Source organism: Hyperolius riggenbachi, chromosome 12, assembly GCF_040937935.1.
Source record: "Hyperolius riggenbachi isolate aHypRig1 chromosome 12, aHypRig1.pri, whole genome shotgun sequence".
Taxonomy (NCBI): Eukaryota; Metazoa; Chordata; class Amphibia; order Anura; family Hyperoliidae; genus Hyperolius; species Hyperolius riggenbachi.
The window spans coordinates 162,113,431-162,134,779 of NC_090657.1; the positions used below are offsets into that span (position 1 = coordinate 162,113,431).

The window sequence follows — 21,349 nt, forward strand, 5'->3', positions numbered from 1 at the left end:
GGCTGAGTGTATGGGCCCCTTTAAGTCATGGAGAGGGCTGTTATCTGACTTTTATTATCTCAACTGTTCCTGGACTATTTACTTTTCCTCTGCTAGAGGAGAGGTCATTACTTCACAGACTGCTCTGAAAGACTAATTTTGAATGCTGAGTGTTGTGTAATCTGCACATATTAAAGAATGATGCAATGTTAGAAAAAACACTGTATACCTGAAAATAAAAGTATGAGAATATTTTCTTTGCTGCTAATCTTCTAGTAATTATTCATAGTACACAACCAATTCACTATATCATATTTTTTTTTCCGCTTCAGTGTCTCTTTAAGTAATGGCGCTTCCCGCACCCACATTCGTACATTTAATTTCAATCTTTTCTTATGGGCAAGTGTTTTTTTTTTAAATCCATTATTATGGTCAGTATCTGGGGTTATTTTACAAAATCTGCATGTTTAGGGGGGAAAAAATCATTCCTGCAAGGCCTGTAATCCTATAGATAAAAGGCAATGGCAGTAGATGTTTATTAGACAAGTGGACACCTATCTGTATCCACTCTTCTCATGTTCTCCATGGGTTCCTATATGTAATTTAGAGCAGTTGTTGTGAATTTCTGTATTACAGTGCTTTTTTCCAATTTATAAACTGTTCTTATTTTGTCTTTGACAGGTCCTTGTGACATAAGCCAAGGTGCAAAATGCAGAACGACGCTGGTGAATTTGTGGACTTGTATGTCCCCCGTAAATGGTAGGAACTGTTTTGCTTATCATTGCTCGATTCATACAAACAGAAGCATTTAAACTAAGATTACACACGTTAGTTTGATTTCCATAATAAAAGTGGTATGGGTGCAAAGTACGTACTTTTAAAACTCTTCGTAACACTAAAGGTGGGTACGCACATCCGATAAATGTCTTTGAAAACTGAAAGATCACAGACCAATTTTATGTAATAATGAGAGCATACTCTACACAGTCTATTCTATGGAGCTGAACTCCCCATCAGATAAAAATCTTTGCAAGATGCTGCACACAAAGATGCTGTACACATTCAATAGATCAGTATCTGCAAAAGATCTGTTCCTGCAAAAGACCGTTCCTGCAAAATGCATTCATAGTCTATATCTGCATATCTCATACACACCTTGTTTAACAGACATTCATCTGCAGATCAGATCCACCAGGATGGATCTTCAAATCTGCAGATGATTGTCAGATCTGCAGATGAATGTCTGTTAAACAAGGTGTGTTTGAGGATCTGCAGACATCGTAGACTATAAATGCGTTTTGCAAATACTGATCTTTTGCAGATACTGATCTTTTTCATGTGTGCAGCATCTTGCAAAGATTATATCTGATGGGGAGTTCAGCTGAATAGAATAGACTGTGTAAATCAGGGGTCCCCAAACGTTTTGGGTCGAGGGCCGGGTCAACATACTTCAGACTGCTGGGGGACCGGAGTATACATAAAATGAAGTAGAAGTCTTTGCGGGCCAGACAGTGAAGCATACCCAGGTGACAACCTGCAGTCCAATTAGACAACCGTGTCAACTGATGTGGAATTTGATTGGAAACCAGCAAATTGCTTTCTGGCTCCATTCTATCTGTGGCCCATCAATAGTTAAAAAAAGTAGCTGACTGCATCTATAATACATTGTGTGTGGGGGGCCATTAAAGAGAGTCTGAAGTGAGAATAGATCTCGCTTCAGACCTCATATATAGCAGGGGCACGTGTGCCCCTGCTAAAACGCCGCTATCCCGCGGCTTAACGGGGGTCCCTGTCCCCCCAAATCCCCTCCGTAATGCGGGGGAGCGCTTCCGCATTGGGGCAGGGATAACCGCCGCAGCCCTGCCCCACGCGTGTCTGTCAGCGCGTATCTCCGCCTCTCCCCCTCCCCTCTCAGTCTTCCTTCACTGAGAGGGGCGGGGGAGGGGCGGCGATGCGCGTCTGATAGACGCGACTGGATTTTTCTCTCAAAAATTGCGATTTCGATTTTTTTTCACGATTTTTTTTTTCAAATCGAGCTTTGGCACTAAATTCACTATGCCCCCAGTATAGTTTAGCCAGATACTGCGGGCGGACGATTGCTTTAAGAGAAACTCCGACTCTTGAACTTTATCCCAATCAGTAGCTGATACACCATCACAAATGGATCATCAGGGGGCTCTATATGGCTGATATTGTGGTGAAACCCCTCCCACAAGAACAAGAAAAGAACGTACTCTTGGCAGTTTGCTGTCTGTGAGAAATGGCTGCATTGCTGGGAAATGGCTGTTACCAACTGTCAAAAACCATGCAGCAGCTACTGTCAGCAGTGTTCACTGGTGTTCCTTTTAAAGAGCCGGGCAGCGGGGGCGGTTCACGAGAAGACGATATAGTTATCGTCACTATCTGCAGTTTTCAGAGTGCCCGCCCGCTGCCCGCACGCTTGTCTGGCTGCACCGCTGTGCGCCGATTGGTCAGAGCCGCCAGAACCAGTGAATATGCATTATGGTTAATGAGCGGGGAGGGCGGGTCCACTCGAGCGGCACACACAGCTTTACCAATCGCTGGATAGCGATAGAATGACGGCAGCGGTAGGCGGACAGCTCCGCCTACCGCTGCCGTCATTCCATCGCTATCCAGCGATTGGTAAAGTTGTGGACCCGCCCCCCCCGCTCATTAACCACAATACATATTCACTGCTTCTGGCAGCTCTGGCCAATCGGCGCACAGCGGAAGGCGGGCCAGACAGGCGTGCAGGCAGCGGGCGGGCACTCAGTAAAAACCGAGGATACTGACGATCACCAAATCGTCTTGGCATGAACCGCGGTTTCGGTTTTGAACCGAAAAACCGTGCAGCCCTAGTTTATGGGCTGTCAATCTGACGCTCCTCCACTGCTCAAATCGATCAAAAATTTCTGTCTGATCAACAGTTTTAATGGATGTGTGTATGACCAGTTGAAAGTAAACCAGAAATCACAGGCCTAAAAGAATCAATACTTACCCGGGGCTTCCTCCAGCCCCATAAACACGTGTGAGTCCCTCGCTGTTGTCCTGTCTGTTGTTCAGCCCCGGTAACTGGCTCAGTCGCGTCAGTCTTGGTCTACTTACTGCGCATGAGCGAGGGGTCCCAAACTGGACCCGACTGAGCCAGTTACCAGGGCTGATCGTGGCTGAACGGCAGACCGCAGAAAAACGGCGAGGGACTGCATGTACTTATGGGGCTGGAGGAAGCCCCAGGTAGGTATCGATTCTTGGGCTGTGATCTCTGGTTTACTTTAAATGGTTTTGTTTAGTGTGTTTAACCACTTCCGGACCTTAGGTACCGCCGTCGTTGAAGTCTAGATTGTGCTGTTGTAAACCTCCATATACATTCAGTTTGCTTCAGAACTTCATGGTAGAGTTCACACAGTCAGTGCATTCTCAGAAAAAGGTGAATGTTTATATTATGTGGCTATCTAGGCTGGAAAAAAGTAACTAGTCCATCAATTTCTACCTCGGTCTGAATTATGGCACTTTTATTGACAAGAAAGGTTACCGGAACTAAACAGAGCATGATGAATCTATTGAATTGCAGCAGTTCTCAGAAAATGAATATCCAGCTGTAGCTGCAGTCATTGTATGTAGAACACCTGATCTGCATGCTTGTTAAGGGGCTATAGCTAAAAGTATTCTAGGCATAGAATCACCTGGACAGCCAGGCAATGTGCATTGTTTAAAAGAAAATAAACATGGCAGCCTCTATAACTGACCTCTCGGGGCAGTTGTCCTGCTGTGGCTTATTTAGCAGCACACACAGTAAAGAAGAAAATCATTCTGATTTTGTTACGGGGGATGGTGAGATGGGGCATACTTTTCATTTATACTGTAATTGGCGTCTGCAGTGGAATGTAAGCCCTTGCCTGACCTTGTTCTTTTATTTCTTGTGTTAAGCTCTGCCAGCAATAGAATCATTGGTGCCAAGGACCATGCCTGCATCCAGATGAACGTAGCTGAGGTGAGAACTGTGCCCATCTCTGGGGCTTCTGGCTTTGTGTGGGATAAAGGTTGTGCCAGTAGCCTGACAACAGACTGTGTAGATCAGGTTGTTTATGGAATTCAGTTCTGAAATTCATGTAGCCTAGCGCTAGCTACATGATAGCCGCTGTGCAGCGGCATCCCCTTCCGATCGCCTCCGGCGATCAGAGCAAACAGGAAAACCCATTCAGAACAGGATTCCCTGTTTGGCTTCCTCCATCGCCATGGCGACGATTGGGATAACGTCATCGACGTCATTCCGTCGGAGGGAGTCCTGATCCACCCCTTAGCGCTGCCTGGCGGTGATTGGCCAGGCTGCGCAAGGGGTCGGGGGGAGGGGGGGGGCGCGGCGGGTAGCGGCGGCGATTGGTTTGTACACGCAGCTAGCAAAGGGCCTGAGAAATCCTCTGCGGGGGCTTAGCCGGGCTTACCGCCAGGGAGGTTAAACATTGCAGACCTATATGAAGTCTCCATTAGGCCTTGTTCACATTGCGTTCTGATCGCATTGGGCATTTTTTTTATATTCACTCCCTGACGCAAGTCAGAAAGTGAACTCTTTGACCCAGAAAAGAATAAATACAATGTATTCTTAAAAACGCAATGGCTGCACAAAGCGATTTTGTGAGCGTTTTACGGTTTTCCTATATCTTCCATTGAGGCGGAATCGCCCTGAAAATGGTCCATGCATCGCTTTTCAAATCGGAAAGTGAATGGAACGGCCCAATCTGAACTAGCGCATAGGAAAGCATGGTGTACGTGCTTTCAGGGCGATTTCGAAAAATCGCCAGCGCTTGAAAAAATTGAACAGCGCCTCTAGTGCGAACGAGCCCTTATTCTGCTTCAATATGGAGTCCAGCAAATAGGCAATTTAGTTTTCTTGTTGGCAGTGACTTTATTTAACCACTTCCCGACTGCCGTATAGACAATTGGCGGCCAGGAAGTGGACCCCACAAGGACCGCCGTATTGACAAATGGCGGCGGTCCTTGTAGGGGCATGGGCGGAGCGATCGCGTCATCCATGACGCGATCCTCCACCAGGGATCAGAAGCCCGGCATTTAGTCTCCGCTCGCCGGCCACTTAGCAGTGCCGGCGAGCGGAGTAATATAAAAATCCAGCCAATCAAGTAGTATAATGCACTTTGTTAGGTAAACAAAGTGCCTTATACGTGCTTCCTCCTCGCCTCGTGGTCTCCTTGTTCCAGAGACCACCAGCGAGGAGAAAGCTATAGAAGGTATACAGCACACATTGTTTTTTTTTTGCCTAACAGCCCCCCTGATCTCCCATCCCAGCCTTCAGACCCCCCCTGATCACCCCAGTAGACCCCTGCCAGCACCCTTGCACCCCTATAAACCCCCCCCCCCCACCTGCCACTAACTTTTGACGCTATCCCTTAGTTTAGGTCCCTAACTGCCTCCTAGTCACCCCTGATCCCCCCCCCCTACCTTTAGATCACCCCCAGACCCCATCCCAGACTACCCCCCTGTATACTGTATACATCTGTATACAGCTACCTTACCCCCTGATCCCCCTCTGATCACCTGTCTATCACCTGTCCATCACCCCTCAGCACCCCCACCCATCAGAGCAGACCCTAACTGCCCCGCGGGGGCAACCGATCACCTGCCCAGACCCTCAATTGCCCTCATACCCCCCTCCTGATTACATCCCCTGCTCTTTGTTTACATCTGTCCTCCCCAGCAATCACTAACTGATCTGCGATCAGTAACCCCCTGTGTCTGCCTCTCATCAGATCAGGACTCAGTCTGCCCCGTGCGGGCTTCTGATCAACCCCCCACCCCCTCAAATCGCCCTCAGACCCCCCCCCCCCCAATCACCGTCCGAGTGCATTGTATTTGACTGTGCTGTGATTGTATTCGATTGTGCTGCGATTGTATTTGATTGTCCCGTGATTATTTGATTGCCTCTGAGACCCCACTTCCCGCCACACCCAACCCCACCCTCCCCCCCACCACCTCCAACCACCACCTCCAACCACCACCTTCCGAGTGCATCAGATTTGCTTGTGCTGCGATTGTATTTGATTGTGCTGTAATTGTATTTGATTGTCCCGTGATCGGCTTCGATTGTCCCGTGATTGTTTGATTGCCTCTGAGACCCCACTTCCCGCCACACCCAACCCCCCCCCCCCGCCCCACCACATCCAACCCCACCCTCCCCACCACACCCAACCCCACCCTCCCCCTACCACCTCCAACCACCACCTTCCGAGTGCATCAGATTTCCTTGTGCTGTGATTGGAGTCGATTGTGCTGTAATTGTACTTGATTGTCTCGTGATTGTTTGATTGCCTCTGAGGCCCCACTTCCCACCAACCCCAATACCTCTCAAATACTCCCTTTTGCTAGGTAGGTGCTCTTTTTTTTCTGGGTAGTCTCGGAGGAAAACCCCATAAATTTAGCAATCCACAATGTCAAGAAGGGGGATTTCCGATGAGGAGGTATACAGGTACATGGACCAGTCGGATGAGAGCTTTTGGGAAGACTCATCCGACGAATCATCCGGGTCCGAATTTGAACCTGTGGAAAGCAGTGGTTCCCTGACCGAAAGTGATGACGAGGCTTTGGTCCCGGCTAGAGCCAGGCGTAACAGACCCCATGTCGTTAGACCGCAGGTGGCGCAGGATCCGCCTCAAGGGCAGCAGGGTGGTGCTAGCGCTGATGATAGTTTTTTTGGTGAGGCAGGCACCAGCAGCGCAGCATCTCCTGGACTTAGTACCAGTACTTCTGTAGACCCTGGTGAAGTGGTGAGCGCCAGCATGGAAGTTGAAACTGGTACGGTGGCAAGTGCAGTACTACCCCCGTCGCAGCCACCAAGAAGAAGACGGGCCCGTAGTACCCATAGACTCCCAGAGGTGCTGGCACATCCAGATTGGCAATCCCCTGATTCCGCCGCACCCATAGTGCCCCCTTTCACTGACCCAGTCTGGAGTCCAGGTGGCGACAGCTCATCTAGGAACGGCCCTAGACTTTTTGCAGCTGTTCATCACCCAGGTTCTCTTGGACTTAATTGTGGTTGAGACCAACCGTAAAGCCACACAATTCATCACCAAGCACCCGGAGAGCAGCTATGCCCAGCCTTTCCGGTGGAAACCAGTCCAAGTTTCCGACATTAAAAATCTTTTTGGCCCTTATCCTTCACTTGGGACTAATGAAACAGAATGTATTGCGGTCGTATTGGTCTACGAACCCAGTACATCATGTTCCCTTGTACCCTGCTGCCATGTCCAGGACACGATTTGAGTCCATCCTGCACTTCAACGACGACGAAACCTGTCATGAAAAGGGCCACCCTGCTTATGACCGGCTCCACAAAATTCGGCCCCTCGTAGACCACCTGTCATCAACATTTGCAGATTCTTATATCCCTGAACAGAACATCTGCGTAGACGAGTCCCTCTTACGCTTTACTGGGCGCCTTGGCATCAAACAGTACATCCCAAGCAAGCGTGCCCGGTATGGGGTGAAACTGTATAAGCTCTGTGAAAGGGCCACAGGCTATACATGTCGTTTTAGGGTCTATGAGGGAAAATACTCAAAATTGGAGCCGGTCGGATGCCCTGACTACCTGGGAAGCAGTGGAAAGTTTGTGTGGGACTTGGTGTCACCCTTGTTCCAGAAGGGGTACCATCTTTATGTGGACAACTATTACACAATTGTGGCCCTCTATCAGCACTTAAAGTTAGAAGGAATCCGATGCTGTGGCACTGCGCGGCCTAGTCGCCAGGGCTTCCCCCCAACGGCTCATTACCACCAGACTTGAACGGGGGCAGAGGGCCGCCTTGCGTACTGACGACCTGCTCGCGGTGAAATGGAGGGACAAGAGGGACGTTTACTTTCTGTCCACCATTCACACAGACACGACAGTCCAAATTCAACGGGCAACTGCGGTCATTGAAAAGCCCCTTGTCGTCCACGAATATAATGTCAACATGGGAAGGGTGGACTTCAATGACCAGATGTTAGAGCCCTATTTAGTTTCCCGGAAAACAAGACGCTGGTATAAGGTGTCTTTTTATCTGATTCAATTGGCAGTTTACAACAGCTTTGTTCTCTACAGTAAGGCTGGGAGAACTGGATCTTTCCTTCAATTTCAGGAACAGATCATTCTAGACATCCTGTATCCAGGAGGTGCCAGCCCCCCCCCCCCCCCCCCAGGTGCAACTAGCCGACTGCATGGAAGGCATTACGCCTATCCGATTCCGAGTGCCCCAGGTCAACGCATCCGAAGGAAATGTTGTCATGTCTGCAGCAGTGCTAGAAGAAGGAATGACACCAGTTTTTATTGGCCCAAATGTCCTGACCAGCCTGGCCTATGCATAGTGGAGTGCTTTGAGAGGTACCACGAGCAGGTACACTATTAGAACCTAGGGAACTCCAGACACAGGAGTAGGCACACACTCAGTGGTCTTTTGCACAATGGCCTCAATTCACTAAGATCATGCTGGAGATAATAAGGCAAGAGAAAACTTACCTCCACACAGTAAGTTTATCTTATCTCTTCATTCCTTACATTACCTCCTCTGTAGTTATTTTCACACGCAGTTAATGAACAGCCTGTCTTTAACTCTGGAATTATTTTAAGGATTAAAGAGTTAACTTAAAGACAGAAGAGTTAACTTTAGGTTTGCCCGAGGTAAAAGGTTTCCTGAATACTACATGCCTTATCACCATGGTAACAACTCTAGAAGAGTTATTAAAGACAGGAGATAAGCTTAGTGAATTGAGGTCATTGTCCCAGGGAGAGGAGAGGTAAGCTTGAAAAGCAAACAAGCAGGTAAGCATAAAAGTCGGACGAAGGATTGGTTTCCATGCTTGATATTGCTGATCTGTCCTGGGTTGGCGATATAAGTTTGAATTTCCCGAGTGTGGACACCCCCGGTTTATATGTGATTTACTTTGGGCCTATGATGATGCTTTAATGCCACACAGTCATCTCTATTGGCAGGCATATTGCTGTATACTACAGGCATAATGCTGTATACTAAAGTTCTGAGGCCCAGCCACATAAGTTGGTGGCTCACCCTGAGTGCAGGGTGGCACGGGGTGTCTCTCTCCTGAGGTTATCACTGCCATTGATGTGGAGGAAGATCTGCCATTGATGTGGAGCAAGGTATATTTGCCATTCATTTTTCCTTTCAGCCCAGAATGCATTACCCGTATACCCAATATAAGGAGTATAGCAGAAACTCCTAATACTGGCCATACATGTAATGATTGCAGAGACCCTAAAATGCCAGGACAGACTCCACAAATGACCCCATTTTGGAAAGAGGACACCCTAAAGTATTATGTGAGGTGCACGGTGAGTTCATAGAAGATTTTAGTTTTTGTCACAAGTTAGCAGAATTTTTTTTTTTTTAACAAAGTGTCATTTTCCGTTAACTTGTTGTGTATTCTTTCCAAATACCTTGTTGTGTATTCTTTCCAAAATGGGGTCATTTGTGGGATTTGTTAACTGTCCTAGCAAGTGGGCGGGGTGCTAAATTTTGAGCACCCCTGTAAATCCTAAAGGTACTCATTGGACCGTGGGCCCCTTAGTGCAGTTAGGGTGCAAAAAAGTGCCACACATGTGGTATCGCCGTACTTGGGAGAAGTAGTACAATGTGTTTTGGGGTGTATTTTTACACATACCCATGCTGGGTGGGAGAAATACCTCTGTAAATGACAATCTTTTGATTTTTTCTTACACACAATTGTCCATTTACAGAGATATTTGTCCCACCCAGCATGGGTATGTGTAAAAATACACCCCAAAACACATTATACTACTTCTCCTGAGTACGGCGATACCACATGTGTGGACCCCTTAGCGCAGTTAGGCTGCAAAAAAGTGCCAAAGTCCAATGAGCACCTTTAGGCTTTACAGGGGTGCTTACAATTTAGCACCCCCAAAATGTCAGGACAGTAAACACACCCCACAAATGACCCCATTTTGGAAAGTAGACACCTCAAGGTATTCAGAGAGGGGCACGGTGAGTCCGTGGAAGATTTCATTTTTTATTTTTTTTTGTCGCAAGTTAGAAGAAATGGAAACTTTTTTTTTTTTTTGGGTCACAAAGTGTCATTTTCCGCTTACTTGTGACAAAAAATATCTTCTATGAACTCACCATGCCTCTCAGTGAATACTTTGGGATGTCTTCTTTCCAAAATGGGGTCATTTGGGGGGTATTTATACTATCCTGGAATTCTAGCCCCTCATGAAACATGCCAGGTGCTCAGAAAGGTCAGAGATGCTGGAAAATGGGAAAATTCCCTTTTTGCACCATAGTTTGTAAACGCTATAACTTTTACCCAAACCATTAAATATAGGCTGAATGGGGTTTTTTTTTTTATCAAAAACATGTTTGTCCACATTTTTCGCGCTGCATGTATACAGAAATTTTACTTTATTTGAAAAATGTCAGCACAGAAAGTTAAAAAAATCTTTTTTTGCCAAAATTCATGTCTTTTTTGATGAATATAATAAGTAAAAATCGCAGCAGCAATCAAATGGCACCAAAGGTAAGCTTTATTAGTGACAAGAAAAGGAGCCAAAATTCATTTAGGTGGTAGGTTGTATGAGCGAGCAATAAACAGTGAAAGCTGCAGTGGTCTGAATGGAAAAAAAGTGCCTGGTCCTTAAGGGGGGTAAAGCCCACGGTCCTCAAGTGGTTAAAGATACTCTGTAATTTAAAAAAAAAAAAAAAAACCTCTGGGGTATACTTACCTCAGGAGAGGGAAGCCCCCTGATCCTAATGAGGCTTCCCCTTTCCTCCTAAACTTCAGGCATCCAGCGCTGGCTCCCCTGATACCACAGCGGACAAGGTTATTGGCTGTGGCACAGTAGCACCTGCAATATTTACCTTCTCTGGCTCCAGTGCAGTCGCAGTAGCAACTCTCCACCTGTGCAGTAGAGCGCTCCACTGCTGATAGCAGTTGATTGGGCACTGCTATTTCCGCTGCAGTCCGAGCCAATAGCCGCTATTGCCCATTACTGGGCTGCCATAGGTAAATATTTAGCTCGCCGATGTTCAGGGGCTTCAGCACACTGAGGCTTGGGGGAAGCCCCATTAGGATCCAAACTTTTCCCCCTACCAAGGCAAGTATCTTTTGGGTTATTACTGCCTGCGTCTATTAGGAAGAGTTAATTTCCTGCCCAACTGACTGGATAGGTTCACTGTCTCTTGTAGAGAGGAAAGACTTGTTTTTATTTTATTTTCCCATTGCTACCTGTCTGCTTTTAGTTAGAGAGAGGAAAATAATGGGAGCTGTCCCGCTAACACAGCAATAACAACCCTACAGATTTGTATTGTCTCCACTTTATCCAAATCTTCACAGCTGGATGGAGTCAGGCTTTATCTGGGTGTGTGTGGTGATATCTGATATCGCATATGCAGTGGGTAAGGCCACATTCAGTGGTAGTTGAGGTGTGACACCTTTTAAATATCTTGCAGCGATTTAGAGGGTAAAGACGAACTGTATCACATGTGGCTACATGATCATGATGTATCTTGTGTAGATGGACAACTTAAAGCCCTGCATCTGCCAGCCGCACTGTTGTGTTCATTTGATGGCACTTTCAGTTCAACAGGACGATCACAGATAGGAACTAAGTATTTCATTGTAATTCGTTTCAATCAGATATAATTTTAGTGAATGGGAGAGGTGGATTATTTTGATCACACTTTGTTTTAAAGCGGATACGAGATGAAAAACTAACAAGTAACTTGTCTATATATCTAGGAGAACGCCAGCGCATACCACTAAGGCTGCATCTGAAATGACAACCAGCTCATGTGTGCAGCACCTAAATAGGCTTTCTGCACACTTCACATCATACCTCCCAACATTTTAAACTAAGAAACCGGGACACTGGCCACACCCCTAACCACACCCCCAACCACACCCCCAAGACACGCCTACCATCGTTTTTTTAATATTTTTTTTATTAATATTTATGCCCTTATTCTTTTTTTTTTATTAAATATACCCTCATACACCCTGCCCGTGGGTGGGGAGGAGGGTAAGGGTGCCCGTGGGTGGGGAGGAGGGTGAGGATGGGTGCCAAAAAATGATCGAGGCGCCAGCCACGCGTGGTATGCGGGATGCGGCCATATCATTACTACCTCCCTCCCTCCTTCCCTTGAGATCTGCCCCCGTGTCCCCGTTAGCAGAGTGCGCAGCGAGCGGAGCGGGCTGTCATCTTACCTCCGTCCATGCACGCATACCGATGTCTTTCTCCAGCTTCCTGCTTCCTGTAACGTCACAGGAAGCAGAGTGAAGCCGGACATCGGTATGCGTGCATGGACGCAGGTAATGACAGCCCGCTCCGCTCGCTGCGCACTCTGCTAACGGGGACACGGGGGCAGATCTCAAGGGAAGGAGGGAGGGAGGTAGTAATGCTATGGCCGGCATCCCGCATATCACTTAGGCGCGGCTGGCGCCTCGATCATTTTTTTTTTTACTGCTGCCCACTGCCGCCGGGACTTGGGGGGCTCATACCGTGACAGCGGGAGAGCCTCCCCAAATCGTGACAGTCCCGACGAGATCGGGACGGTTGGGCCCTCTGCTTCACATTCAATTCAGATACAAATCTGCTATTACTTATCATGCAAACAGAAAACTCAGGAGGAGGGGCTGGGAGCAGCTAACCTGATAGTTACATACTTGCAGAGGGGGAAGGCTGCCCTGCATCCAAAACAATGCTAACATTTATTACACTAGGAGGAACTTTAGCTTCCAATATGGTTTGCATGCAAAGTATAAAGTACTAGACACTTGTGCCACGGTGAGGCAAACCTCCGGGCAAGTGACCTAACCTAAATTTAAAACCTTGGGAGCAGCTAAGCAAAAAATTTCTAACTTGCATTTTGTGGGAACAGCGAGGCGAACGCCGGCGCATACCACTAAGGCTGCATCTGAAATGACAACCAGCTCATGTGTGCAGCACCTAAATAGGCTTTCTGCACACTTCGCATTCAATTCAGATGCAAATCTGCTACTAATCATGCAAATAGGAAACTCAGTGAATGCGAAGTGTGCAGAAAGCCTATTTAGGTGCTGCACACATGAGCTGGTGGTAGTTTCAGATGCAGCCTTAGTGGTATGCGCTGGCGTTTGCCTCGCTGTTCCCACAAAATGTAAGTTACACATTTTTTTTGCTTAGCTGCTCCCAAGGTTTTAAATTTAGGTTAGGTCACTTCAGTGGCAGACACAGCCAGCAGTAGGCCCCTGTGCAAAATTGTAATTGCGAGCCCCTACGACCTGCGGCAAAAAATGGACGTGGCAATGACCGGATGAGGGCGGAGCTAACTAATTTAAAGCGAACCGGGGGGGGGGGAATATTACCTTTTTAAACAATACTAGTTGCCTGGCGGCCCTGCTGATCTATTTGGCTGCAGTAATAAACTGAATTACACCAACAACAAGCATGCAGCTAATCTTTTCAGTTCTGACAATATTGTCAGAAACCCCTGACCTGCTGCATGCTTGTTCAGGGTCTATGGTTGAAAGAATAAGAGGCAGAGGACCAGCATGGCAGCCAGGCAACTGGTATTGCTTAAAAGGAGAGAAATATGGCAGCCTCAATATTATTCTCACCTCAGGACACTAAATGCATGGCGCTGTAACAGGTCGGCGCAGCCACAGGGCTCCGGTCCTTTTCTCCTTTCTCCCCCTTGGAATCCCTCACCTGCTCTTTCTCCCCTTTTGGGGAGAATGGTGAAGTGGCAGGGGTCACAGGCGTGATGGATGCGGGGACTCCCATGGGCTGGGGGCTGTGGAATGCCAGCTGATCAGGCCACGGAATACCAGCTGATCAGCTATGTGCTCGGTCAGCTGGCTGCGGGGGCTCTACTGTTGTCGGGCGGCTGATCGTGAGCCAGCCACCTGCAGCACCATCATCGGCACACAGCATGGGAAGCCTTGCCAAGCGCAGGAACACCGGAAAATGCACAGGCCTTTTGGCGGGTGGCCAGGAGATCGGGCGCTTAGCTGATTGCACCCACGTGCTCTGGCTGCGCGGGATTCTGGATCTGTCCTCCACTGTCTGGTCTGCTCTTGCTGCTGCAGAGGGAACCAGGCCATGCTGCCTGATGCAGCCTAAGGGACCCGGCCACTCCACTGTCCACAGGAGGATCCGGATCTCTCTCCACCGCTGCCCGGATTGCAGCCAGCGGCCTACATTAAGCCCACCCGTGTGGTCCCCCAGGCCTGTAGCCATCATTTCTGCCTGGCACCGGTGGCCACCGGAGGTTTCCAGCCCACCCACCTTCTGTACACGCGGAACCGGACCACAGAGCTGCACACAGGGGGTTGTCGGCCCAGCTCCTCCTGCCTGGTCCACTGAGGTTGTCATCTGCCTGGTCATCTGTGTGGACGCCACCCACGTGGCTGCGACCATAGGCCCAGGAGCTGCTTCGCCCTGATGCAGGTACCTCGGTCTCCAGCCGACATGCTCTGCCTGCCTTATGCTCTCTGCTGCCTGGGAGCCTGATATCTCTGCTGTGTCCCCTAGTGAGCCAGGCCACCATCCATGTCCAGGCCCTCCACAGAGGAACTTTCCTGAGGCCATCCTGGTCCCCCGGACCCTGCTCCAACAGCCTGGTGCTGCCACCCTCCACCTGCAATCCTAGTGGGGTCTTCTCTTTTTTTCAACGCTTTCTTCACTGTCTTTATTCTTCACTGCTGCTGTGCACCTGTCTTGCTGTCCTTCCTCTCTCTCCTTTCCTCTCCTCTTCCTCAGGACAGACTTGGGGGGGCATCTGATTCAAATTATCGCTGGATAAGCGTTTGAGTGTCCATGTTCGGCAGCGGATGTCCCCCCCTGGTCTTTTCTCCTGGGTCCTTTTCCTGGGTCCATTCTTAGGGATCCCTCTAGCTATGCTTTGGCTCTACTCTCTACCTTGTATATGCATTGTAACTACTGTATGTATCTAATATATGTATATGTATGCACTGTGTATATACTGTTCCTACTGTACCTATGTATGCTTGCTTACTGTTCCACCACCGACCCTGTTTGTGCTAAAATCAATTCCGGGTACAACTCACATTGTACTTGGCGAAATAAAATGACTTTTGATTCTGAGGTTCCCTTGAAAAGTGCAACGCAAAGACAGTGGGCCCAAGTTTTGGTGACCCTTTCCCCAGAAAATTTACATAATGTGCAGGTTTTCTCAAGAAAATACACGTCGGCAGATATGCCCAGAAAATACGTGCAATCATGTCGGCAGATATGCCCAGAAAATATGTGCAATCATGTCGGCAGATATGCCCAGAAAATAGGTGCAATCATGTCGGTAGATATGCCCAGAAAATACGTGCAATCATGTCGGCAGATATGCCCAGAAAATACGTGCAATCATGTCGGCAGATATGCCCAGAAAATACGTGCAATCATGTCGGGAGATATGCCCAGAAAATACGTGCAATCATGTCGGCAGATAAGCCCAGAAAAACGTGCAATCATGTCGGCAGATATGCCCAGAAAATACGTGCAATCATGTCGGCAGATATGCCCAGAAAATACGTGCAATCATGTCGGCAGATATGCCCAGAAAATACGTGCAATCATGTCGGCAGATATGCCCAGAAAAACGTGCAATCATGTCGGCAGATATGCCCAGAAAATAGGTGCAATCATGTCGGCAGATATGCCCAGAAAATAGGTGCAATCATGTCGGCAGATATGCCCAGAAAATAGGTGCAATCATGTCGGCAGATTTGCCCAGAAAATATATGCAATCATGTGGCAGACCTGTCCAGAACATACACCTGCTAATATAAATTTAAAAAAAATGTACTCACCTGCAGCAGCAGACCTTCTGTCCCAGCCTCCATCCGGCGCGCAGCTCCCATGGGTGGTTGGATGGATAGGCAGCCTGGTAACTGGGTGGGTAGGTAGGTAGGCAGCCCTTAGCCGGGTGGGTAGGTAGCCGGGTGGGTGGGTAGGTAGCCTGGTGGGTGGCTGGGTAGCCGGGTGGGTGGGTAGGTAGCTGGGTGGTTAGGTAGCCTGGTGGGTGGGTTGGTAACTAGCCTGGTAGGTAGGTAGGTAGCCGGGTGGTTAGGTAGGTAGCCGGGTGGGTGGGTAGGTAGCCGGGTAGGTAGGTAGGAAGCCTGGTGGGTGGTTAGGTAGCCGGGTGGGTAGGTGGCTAGGTAGCCTGGGGGGTAGGTAGCCGGGTGGGTGGGTTGGTAACTAGCCCGGTAGGTAGGCAGCCTGGTGGGTGGGTAGCCGGGTGGGTAGGTAGCCGGGTGGGTAGGTAGGCAGCCTGGTGGGTGGGTAGCCGGGTGGGTAGGTAGCCGGGTGGGTGGGTGGCTGGGGAGCCGGGTGGTTAGGTAGCCTGGTGGGTGGGTTGGTAACTAGCCCGGTAGGTAGGTAGCCGGGTGGGTGGTTAGGTAGGTAGCTGGGTAGGTAGGTAGCCCTTAGCCGGGTGGGTAGGTAGCTGGGGTGGGTGGCTGGGTAGCCGGGTGGGTGGCTGGGTAGCTGGGTGGGTGGGTGGGTAGTCTGGTGGGTAGGTAGCCTGGTGGGTGGGTTGGTAACTAGCCCGGTAGGTAGGTAGCCTGGTGGGTGGGTAGGTAGGCAGCCTGGTGGGTGGGTAGCCGGGTGGGTTGGTAACTAGCCCGGTAGGTAGGTAGCCTGGTGGGTGGGTGGGTAGGTAGGTAGGCAGCCGGGTGGGTAGGTTGCCGGGTGGGTTGGTAGGTAGCCTGGTGGGTGGGTAGCCGGGTGGGTAGGTAGCCTGGAGGGTAGGTGGCTGGGTAGCCTGGTGGGTGGGCAGGTAGCCGGGTGGGTAGGTAGGTGGGTGGGTAGGTAGCCTGGTGGGTTGGTAACTAGCCCGGTAGGTAGGTAGCTGGGTGGTTAGGTAGGTAGTCGGGTGGGTAGGTAGGTGGGTGGGTAGGTAGCCGGGTAAGTAGGTAGGAAACCTGGTGGGTGGTTAGGTAGCCGGGTGGGTAGGTGGCTAGGTAGCTGGGTGGGTAGGTAGCCGGGTAGGTAGGTAGCCGGGTAGGTAGGTAGGTAGGTAGCCGGGTGGGTGGGTAGCTATCCGGGTGGGGAGCCCGACGCCTATCCTCCCTCCCTCACCTCGGGGGGCGATGTCTCCAACTGTGTATACTGCTCGCTACTTCCTGGTTTAGTAGCGAGCAGTATATAGAGTTGGAGACATCGGAGACCAAGCAGCCGCTGAGCCTCTAGCGCCTGCCTGGAGCCCCGGAGACTTCCTGTATTTTCCACTCTCCCGCCGCGCATACCGGGAGGGGGGCCTCCCGAGGGGAGGGAGGATAGGAGTCGGGGGGGCCCCCCAGGAAAAAAAAATAGATAAAAAAAAAGCAATACTTAATGGGCCCCTGAAGCAACGGAACTTCAGGGGCCCTCGTGCGGCGGCACGGCCGTATGTCCGCCACTGGGTCACTTGCCCAGAGGTTTGCCTCACCGTGGCGCAAGTGTCTAGTACTTTATACTTTGCATGCAAACCATATTGGAAGCTAAAGTTCCTCCTAGTGTAATAAATGTTAGCATTGTTTTGGATGGAGGGCATGCATTTTTCAGTCTAATAGAGGCGGTGTATGCCTATGCGATTAACCATTCAATTGCAACATGGGTTTAGGGATGCGCAGCCTTCCCCCCACTTTTGTCTATATATCTAATCTAAAGTTTAGACAGTTTACTCAGCAAATCTAGCTGCAAACCGTTTTAACAGTTCATGATTATTTATTCCTGTGATACAATGAGGGCAGCCATGTTCTGTTTGTCACATTATACATAGTCAAGCTGATCTGTATCTCCCACACCCCTCTCCTACTCCCTCCTCCCCTCTGCTTCTGAAATATCTGGCTAGTAATAACCTCCTCCTGCCCAGACTGAGCTCCCATAAGCCCGTGTTACAAAGGCTGAGAGTGCCAAGGCTCTCTGGAGAAACTGTGGGCGAGGCTTGTTTAGTTTATAGGGAATCTGAGTATTAAAACAAAAAAGTATTTAGTTTGCGGAATGCCCTATAAACTATATGAAAGGAACACAATTACGCAATGAGTAAAAGTTTATCTTGCATCCACTTTAACCTCTTGAGGACCGCAGTGTTAACCCCCCCCTAAAGACCAGGCCAATTTTCATTAAATTGGCCACTGCAGCTTTAAGGCCAAGCTGCAGGGCAGCACAACACAGCACACATGCCTCTGTGGCCCATCTGCCAGGGGTGCTAGGGAGAAGAGTCGGGTGGGGGGTGGAGTTATTCAGTCAGGCGATAGGAAGAAAGCTGAGTGGACCTACCCTTGCCTGCTGCAGGATGTCGGAGATTGAGGCCTTAGTGGATCGGATCCGTGCGGAGGCTGCATCTAGGGGCCCGGAGTGGATCCAGACTCAGCTGGCGGCCATGTCTGCAGGGCCCAGCGGACAGCAGGAGGAGCGCGGGCGGAGGACTTCCAGACCTCCCGATCGTCTGAGCCCGGAGCCGACCACCCGGTCGCTGAGGAGGAGCGGTAGCCCTGTGCGGGATCCTCAGGCGCCCCCTGCAAAACAGCAGTCTTCCGCAGGCGGGTCAGATGGGAGGAATCCCAAGGCCAAGAGCGGCTCGGCGAGTGGCAGCAGACGGGGGAAAGCATCGGCCAAGTCGGGGGCGGCAGCTGCTTCCAAGCAGGCTTCGCAGGCCTCTAAGCAGAAGAGGGGAGGAAGTAGTTCCAGCAGTACGGGCACCGCCTCTTCACAGAGTGCGGCGGTGGCCCACACGTCTGCGAGGAGTGACACAGCGGCCAGCAGAAGGGGTGAGGAGGCAGCGGCTACCAGCAGGGGGAATGATCGGCAGGACAGCGGTGCGCATCACTCGGGCAGCCAGGCAGGACATGGGACTGGCCTGCTGGGCGCGGCTACCGGAGGACACAGCAGCATGGTGCCAGGAATCGCAGGAGCTGCACCAGGATCCGGACCAGCGGTCGGGCAGGTCCACACCCCTGCGCCACCAGGTGAGGCCACTATTCATAACCCGTTTGCCAGCATGACAAGTGTTGTGGGTATGGGGTCACAGTCAGGGACGATGCAGGCTAGTGGGGGGTGGTTGAGTGCTCAGGCAGCGATGCTCCCTGCACTGGAAACATTCATGGCAGGCATGAGGAGCTTGCTGGGTGGGCCTCCAGCGGCGCTAGGTTCACCAGTTGGGGCTTGGGGGGGACAGTCGCAGCTGCAGGATCCTGCTGTTGCCTGGGGGGCGATTCAACCGGAAACACAGCCGCCAGGAGGGAGTAGGGATAGCCCAGTTATGGTTGCGCAGCGGCCAGGGCTGGCAGTTTTATCTAGAGGGGCAGCAAGTTCAGATGCGCAGCAGGTGCAGGCCCCGGCGACATTGCCCTCTGTGGCGTCTGGAAGCGCTGAGGTGTCTGTACAAACTAATGAAGGGGAGGTTGAGAAATCGGCGGAAACAGAGGTGATCAGGTTGGCGGACGCAGCTAAGTCAGAAATGTATGTGTGCCTTAGCGGCCCGCTTGGAGTACATTTAAAAGCCGAAGTTCGTGAGAAAATATGGAAAGGGGCGTTTGTAGAGATTTTTTCTCTTTTACACTTGGCCAAGTTTAATCTAGATAAAGTAAAAACTACAGAATCCAAAAAAGAGGAGGAAGAACGGCGCAGGTATCGCTTGATACCGCGCACTTTCCAGAATTGGCTGCAGGCTTTTGAAATTCTGGCATGTGTGATTGGCGAGAAGAACCCAGAGTGTTGTTCCGCCCTTTTCTGTTATCAGAACGCGATAGGCGAGGCCTATAGGAGGTATGGCGGTGATGCTTGGCTCAAGTATGATGAGGCATTTAGGCAGAGAAAAGCGGTTCGCCCGTCAGTGTGTTGGAACCATAAGGACATAGAGTTGTGGATGAGTCTGATGATCCCATCCACCAGTCCGCAGTCCTTTCGAGGGCACGATGGTGCAGGCTCCACTGGAAAATCAGGCAGCAAAACGAAAGGTCTGTGTTGGCAATTTAACGATGCCACATGCAGATTTGGTTCCTCGTGTCGTTTTAAACACGAGTGCTCAGGCTGCGGTGGGTCACACCCGGTGTCCAGGTGTTATAAGCAAAAAAAAAGGGGAGAACGACGGAGGCTGGAAATAAGAGGGAAGATGCCGGTGAGAGTTCAAGAGATGGAACTGTTTCTTTGTAAGTATCCGCGTACAGAGGATGCAAAATTTTTGCGGCTAGGGTTCACAGACGGTTTTGTTATACCTAGTCAATGCGCATCGCGGGGCGGAGACTCTCATAGGAATTTAAAATCAGCATGTGCATTGCCGGATGTGGTGTCATCTAAGTTGAATAAGGAGATTGCGGCTGATCGTGTGGCAGGACCATTTGATTGTTGCCCTCTGGAAGGTTTAATCGTTTCACCGTTGGGGTTGGTCCCTAAGAGGGAGCCAGGTGCTTTCCGCCTCATACATCACCTGTCCTTTCCAAAAGGGTTGCCGGTCAACGACGGCTTAGCGGAACAGGACACGTCTGTGGTGTATACGTCGTTTGACGTAGCGCTCAGATGGGTGAGGAGGTTGGGTCAGGGTTCCCTTTTAGCCAAAACGGATATCGAGGCAGCCTTCCGTTTGTTGCCAGTACACCCATCGAGTTTCAGGCTGTTAGGGATTTTTTGGGAAGGTAAGTATTTTGTTGATCTTTGCCTTCCCATGGGTTGTGCAATCTCATGTTCTTTTTTCGAAAAATTCAGCAGTTTTATTGAATGGGTAGTAAAAGAAGTAGCAGGGGTCCGCTCGGTTATTCATTATTTGGACGACTTCTTGTTTATGGGGACGGCGGGCTCAGACGAGTGTGCGTCCTCTTTAGCAGCTATGTACCAGGTTTGTGAGAAGTTTGGGATTCCCCTCGCGCTCGCAAAAACGGAGGGTCCCACAACGTCGTTGAAATTCTTGGGGGTTCAGATCGATACGATGGCCATGGAGTGCAGTTTGCCATTGGATAAGGTCAGGGACCTTCAGGTCACCATCCAGGCAATAGTCGTAAGACCACTCTGAGGGATCTTCAGTCTCTGCTCGGGAAGTTGAACTTTGCCTGCAGAATCATGCCCATGGGGCGCATCTTTTGTAGGCGGTTATCGAGCGCTACGGCGGGAGTTTCGTCACCTCATCATCGCATTCGGCTGACTGCGGAAATGAGAGAGGATTTAAAGGTATGGGTCACCTTTTTGCAGGAATTCAATGGGAGATCTTTTTGGATGGCGGAGGAGGTGAGTAATTTTGACATTGAATTGTTCACGGACGCTTCAGGGTCTCATGGCTTCGGAATCTTTATGGCAGGTGAGTGGTGCGCGGCCCCTTGGGATTCGTCATGGGTGGAGGCCGACTTTACGGTAAACATGGTGTTGCTTGAATTGTTCCCGATTGTT

General features: G+C 50.0%; 1 protein-coding gene across 1 annotated transcript in view; it reads left to right on the forward strand.

Annotated features, from left to right (window-relative positions):
* Positions 1 to 655: 655 nt before the first annotated feature.
* Positions 656 to 21,349, forward strand: part of LOC137542249 (small ribosomal subunit protein eS21) — a 45,971-nt gene continuing 25,277 nt past the window's right edge. Inside the window, exons 1-2 of the mRNA XM_068264018.1 lie at positions 656 to 738; positions 3,907 to 3,970. Coding sequence (XP_068120119.1) covers positions 689 to 738; positions 3,907 to 3,970 — 114 coding nt within the window. The 5' untranslated portion in view covers positions 656 to 688. The remainder of the gene's footprint in view (positions 739 to 3,906; positions 3,971 to 21,349) is intronic.